Consider the following 5891-nt stretch of genomic DNA (forward strand, 5'->3'; position numbering starts at 1 on the left):
CGGTCATGTTCGCAGCAACCATCACAGTTATCCGTTCTTTACTTTTTTTCCCTCCCGTGCACTTGTCGCCTTTATACGTGATAGTTTTGGCGGGCAGCAATTTGAAAAATAAGGCAGTTTCATCCGCATTAAATATGTCCTGCGGAGAATACTTTTCCATGTAGCCTTGAAGCACCTCGGAGCGCCAACCTTCACACGTTTCCATGTTGACGGCGTTCATTTCACCCGACACAGCACGGAAAACGAGGTCGTAACGTTCGCAAAAACAGTGCAAGCCACCCATCTGAAGCAGCAAAGTCGTCGTAGTCCAGCTGCAGGGCGAAGTCCGCTGCCTTTGCCAGTATGACTGGGCCACTCAGTGGTATGTCCTGCGAACGCATTTCCTTTATCCAAATGAGAAGCGCTTTCTCGAGGTCAGGATACTTCGCGGGCCGCGACCTCGTTCTTTTGCTCGCAACTTCTGCCTGTAAGGCGTCTTCAATAGGCCTCTTATTTTTTATATAAGTAGATAGCGTCGTTTTCGGTATACCATGCTTTTTTGCGATTTCTTGCTTAGGCCAGAGTCCGGCGTCCGCTTTCCGCAGGATATCAGCTTTCTCTTGAAGTGTTTTGGCACGGTATTTGCCAGCGGGCACACACCATCAAGTCGCAGCCGCAGAATCGCGACAGACGGAAGCTACTCCCGGCGCTAACAACCGAGGCGTACGACGCACGCCCGAGACGGAGACTGCAGAGATAAAGGCTGGGCTGAAGCTACGACGCACCCGATTTGATGATGATGATGATGATTTGCTGCTGTTCCCTTTTTAACTGCGGGTGTAATTATGGTTGTAATGACACCCTAGCTCACGGATATGAAAAAAAAAAAAAAACCGTCCCAATGGACGGGCCCAGCAAGGGGGAAGAAAACCGAACAAACAGAAAAGAGTAAGAGGTGCTATTTTCTGCACTCTGGCCTTCGCGCCAGTTTCTCTCTCCGTTTTTCTCTCCGCACCCTGTCAACGCCGCCTCGTAACTCGGCAGCCGCCCTATCGAGTGACTAGCCAAGCTGCCGGCGCGGTGGCGCGTAGTTCGAATTATCCGTGGCGGAACCTACTCGCGTTCGAATTAACGGGCTTTTTTATTCATAGGCTTGTATGGAGCTCGGCCGGACCATAACTTACAGTTCGAATTATCCATAAATTCGAATTATTGAAGTTCGAATTAACGAGCTTTCACTGTAATGCTCAGCATTGCGTTGGCCCTACGCTGGAAGCTGACGTTCTTTGCTTTTGCTGCTTCTGTCAATAGTAGCATTTACGTCATGCAATTAGAACAGCATGCGCATCATGAGTCATGCTTCTATTTTGGTCGGCATAGAAGTGCCACAAGAAAAGCGACTGCTTTTGTTTTTTCGTCACTTTTCCGGGCGCATGAATGAGAAGCAAAGCGATTCCTTTTCACGCTTTTATTTTTGTTTATCATATAGCCTGCGCTGTTGCAAAGTCTTGGGAGTAGCACGCGGGGTTTACGTGGGTATTAAATGGGTCCCCGGTGTCGCCTCTCGTTTCGGCCGCTGGCTCTGTCAACCGCCCCGACTAGCCAGCGTTTTGTTGTTCCGCTCACTGCTTGATGTGAAGCAGTTGGGAAGCTCCTCTTCACCGATGCTGCAATAAATCAACGTATAAAAGACAGCTGATTTAGGTGTAGAACAGACTGTTGGACGAGTTGGTAAGTCATATTTTTTAAGCGGCGGTGCGCGAAAAGGTCAGTAACACTAGAAAAAGAAATATGAACACAGTGCAGACAACTCTGGATTTCATTGAAACAACAAATATATATTGCAGATAATATATAGAAAATGAATCATATCTGCACTATTGGTGTTTCGATACAGTCATAAGTTGATAGCCTGTATTGCATGTGATCGTGAGTCTTCATTCTTATGCTACTTTTCGCGCAGCCATCACTTGAAGGTATACTTCAGTTGATTAATTGCAATCAATTCCAAGAATGGAATCATTCAAAATATCATGAAGTCAGATATGCCCGAGCATAGGCGTGCGGATGAGGGGGGCAGGGGTGGGTGGAGGGGGGGGGGGGCGACCGTGATGGTGACGGTATATATATGCTAAAAATCGATCACTGAACACTTAGTAGGAGGGCGATAACACCAATGGTTTATAAAAAGAAACCGCTCATGGAACATGAATGCTAGTGCCACGTTGTCGTGACCGGCAATGCGTGGCTTAAGGATTTCACTTTTTATTGGGCTAACTTTTGCCCAATAAAACAAAGATAACTCAAAGCACAGATACAGCGGCAAGCACAGTCGTCGATCATGGACATAAAATCTAAGCGTTAAAGCATCGGCTATTAATAGAAGTCATGGTGCATTCCAACAGCAGCGCTGGCGTACATTACAGGATGTATGTATACATCACTATTTGCGTCGCGCAATGCAGTCTGATTACGGGCTTATTTTGCTATAGAACAGGCAATAACATTTGAGACTGTTCCGATACGTCCTGCGCCCAGCGACAAAACACTGATTCTTCACTTTTTTGCTGATAAAATCGGCCACCGGGAAAGCATAAACATGCATAGGTATGGTGAATGGGAAGAAAATCCTCAAAAACAGTGACGAAATAGGAATTTTGCAAGCAGTATTTACTTATTGCATTTTGTTAATGAGAATACCTCTTTCAATGCCGGTCGCATCATTATGCAATGATGCGGCGCGCATCAGCGCGTTTGCTTTTTAATTAATACGTGCGCCCATATTTTGCCTAATTGCAAAAGAATAGTTTTATTATCATGCGACGTTTCTTACTCAGCATGAAGTTCATGATGGCCGTGAGTTCGGAGAAGGCGTGTTTCCTTCCCTGCGACCATTTCCAGCTGAACTTGAGGGCAGCTTCCTTTGATAGGAGGTTCTGCAGGAGGGTACGAACAGCATGGCCTGGATCTGTGCCGCAATATCTCGAGTAATACTCCTCCTGCGAAGCATGCAGTCCATGCATATACCTATAGTTGAAGTAGATATGATGTCGCATTTATCTTCAGTGCTATAATGCATGCAAGGCAGAATTTAAGAAATGTTGTCAGGACAACTGCTAAACAGCTGCACAATTGTATGTCAGTGTCGTAGCCGGGGAGGGGGGTCACACCGGACCCGTGCCCCCTCCCTCGGATTTTTTTTTTTCATTGATTGCAGAGCTCAAAATGACACGCTGATCACATCTGCCTGCCTGAACCCCACTTCCGATACAAGGAGGTGTCCCCTCCCCCCCCTTGAAAAAATTTCTGGCTACGCCCCTGTTGTATATATATGGCTTAATGATAATCAACAAAAAATTAAAAAAGAACATGTGCAGCCTGTCGAAGAACACAACGTATACCACTCACCATCTGCTCCATATAGCTATCTGTAGCCAAGTACTTCTCCAAACTTAACACCTCTTGGAAGTCTTTTGCTGGCAGGTCAGGGCAGTCACCAGATAGCGCCGCGACAAACTTCTTTGAAGTTGAAACAGCAAGCAGCTGCTTCACGTTTGAAAGCTCGTTAAGAAGGCACATCTGATTATCAAAGACCTTCTTCTCGAATACTGTAAGCAACCGTGAGAAAAATATGCTTGTTAATATAACCCGAAATTATATTGGCCAATACATTAATATATAGTACTATGCAACCCTATCTAGAATCAACCTGGATAATTGTATTCATGAACAACGACCACGTAGATGCTGACACTAGGGTGATCAAAGCACGGCAAGTTCCGACAGCTCGCCAAATTGAAAACATTTCAAAGAAATTTAGAAAAACAACGTACATACCAGAAAAGCGTATGGAGAAAAGGTTTAATTGTTCTTCCAGTGCGGTAGTGTCTTGTGCTGTAATATTAAACAATGAATGAGCCTACCAATACAGTAATCCCTCGTTAACTCGAAGCCGTAAAATCCAGGGAAAATTTCGAGATAAGCGGTATTTCGAGTTAAGCAAAACGCCGAAAATGTTTGCCCAGGTCACTGTAAAAGAAAAGCCAGTGCTGCCAGGAAAAGCTCCACTGCACGAGACGGCAACCGTAGTAAAGCAAGCACAAGAATTCAGAGCGAAAAAAAAAAATTTATTACCGAGGACCAAAAAACTGCGTGATGCTCGCCTGTTTCGCGTTCGCGTTCGGTCCCAGAAAGGCGTTCTCCAGTTGCTCAACACATCGCATGAGCCGTTGGTCGCCACCGCTGCATTCGACCTTGTTGCGGAGCAAGCGCAGCACGTTACGTGTTTCTGTCGTCGTAGGCACTTCTCGGGGCTCTTCCTCGTCTGCATGGTCTTCTGCGTCGTTCACGGCCATCTCAACGATATCGGCGTCCGACAGCATTCCGGTAACGGTGACGTCCGCCTCGTAGAGCGCATACTCCTCAAAGGCCATCTCGCCGTCTTCAGTATCGTTCACGCAGCCAGTTGCCTTGCGCACTTCATTGCACAGCTCATCACAGCCGCTGAATTCTGCGCCAATGTCTTCTTCGATCGATTCGGGGGCGCGAGAAAACCCTGCATGTGCGAAGCAGTTAGCAATCGCCAGCGGGCGTAGTTGGCGCCAGGCTTCGGCCATCAGATTGATTGCACCCAGCAGATCGATTTCATACTTTTTCCCATTGTCGTATGACAGCAGAATTCGGTGCAGCAGGCTCTTCCTATAATACTTGCGGGCAATCTCAATGACTCCCTGATCCATTGGCTGGAGAACGGACGTCATGTTCGCCGGCAGGAACTCCAGCCTAACAGCCGCCAAGTTGTCGATTTTTCCGTGACCGGGGCAGTTATCCACAACAAACAACACTTTCCGACCGTCCTTTGCCATCTTCCGGTCAAGCGCACGGACATGCTCTTCGAAAAGCGCCGCCGTCATCCAGGCCGTTTTATTGGCGCGGTATGTCACATCCCTCGGGAGCCGTGCATTTCGGAAACACCTGGGATTAAGCGACTTGCCAATAATGAGGAGGGGCAGCTTTTCATCGCCGGTAGCGTTGGCACCAAAAAGAATGGTTATCCTGTCTTTGCGTTGCTTAGCGCCCGAGCACGCTTCGCCTTTTGGTGTGTATGTGCGGTTAGGCAGCATTTTGTAAAAGAGAGCGGCTTCGTCGAGGTTAAAAATGTCCTTGTCCGCGTACTCCTTTTGCAGCTCGGCGAGGCGTAGGTTGCGCCATGCGTCTGCAGCCTGTTCGTCGACAATGCCGCTTTCGCCGTGGATAGGCTTCGATGACACGTTATTTCGCTTCTTAAACCGCTCGAACCAGCCATTGCTGCAGCTGAAGTCCGCGTGACCCATCTGCAGTGCCAAAGCGTCTGCTTTTTCCATCATCATTTGGGTTGTCACGGGAAGATTGGCTGCTCGAACGTTTTGGAGCCACAACAGAAGTGCTGATTCGACGTCCGGGAATTTGGACGCTCGAACGCGCTTCCGTTTGCTTGAGAAGCTTTGCTCGAAGCCTTCCAAAACCTTTTGTTTGTTCTTGAGCACTGTCGAGAGGGTTGACAAAGGGATGCCGAATTCCTTGGCGATGCACGACTTGCTTCGACCTGCCTTTTCTACTTCCTTGATTAGCTCGACTTTTCTCTCCAACGTCAGAGATTTGCACTGCTTTGGGCGGGACATCGTGGTCGATATTCGGAAGCGTCCATTGCACACACCACTCACTACTCAGCAAAACTGAACTCAAGATGCGTCGTGCGCAGATCGCGGGGAAAACAAAGAATACCAGCTCGCACATGCAAGGGTTAGGTTGCGTACTGACTGGCCCACGCTTGCACACGCCGCCCACGGCGCATAAGTCGCGCGCAGGTGCGCACATGTGATCACTCCCACGGTTGCTTGACAAGGCTGATAGGAAACGGCTGCGTCCGCGGG

General features: G+C 48.1%; 1 protein-coding gene across 1 annotated transcript; it reads right to left on the reverse strand.

The window, feature by feature from the left end:
• Positions 1-3041: 3041 nt before the first annotated feature.
• On the reverse strand, positions 3042-5639 carry LOC119374957 (tigger transposable element-derived protein 4). The gene is made up of 3 exons (XM_049411102.1): positions 4610-5639; positions 3388-3587; positions 3042-3047 (listed from the first exon to the last, which is right to left on the reverse strand). The coding sequence occupies exons 1-3, from the start codon at positions 5637-5639 to the stop codon at positions 3042-3044; spliced, it is 1236 nt and encodes a 411-aa protein (XP_049267059.1).
• Positions 5640-5891: the final 252 nt, after the last annotated feature.

Source organism: Rhipicephalus sanguineus, chromosome 11 (genome assembly GCF_013339695.2).
Source record: "Rhipicephalus sanguineus isolate Rsan-2018 chromosome 11, BIME_Rsan_1.4, whole genome shotgun sequence".
NCBI classification, from domain to species: Eukaryota; Metazoa; Arthropoda; class Arachnida; order Ixodida; family Ixodidae; genus Rhipicephalus; species Rhipicephalus sanguineus.

Excerpts from the sequence above, each read along its gene's own strand:
- LOC119374957 (XM_049411102.1), bottom strand. The coding sequence starts at position 5,639 with ATGTCCCGCCCAAAGCAGTGCAAATCTCTGACGTTGGAGAGAAAAGTC. Across the intron at positions 3,588-4,609 it reads GTATGAAATCGATCTGCTGG|TATTCGAGAAGAAGGTCTTT; the intron begins GTGCAATCAATC and ends GGTTGCTTACAG.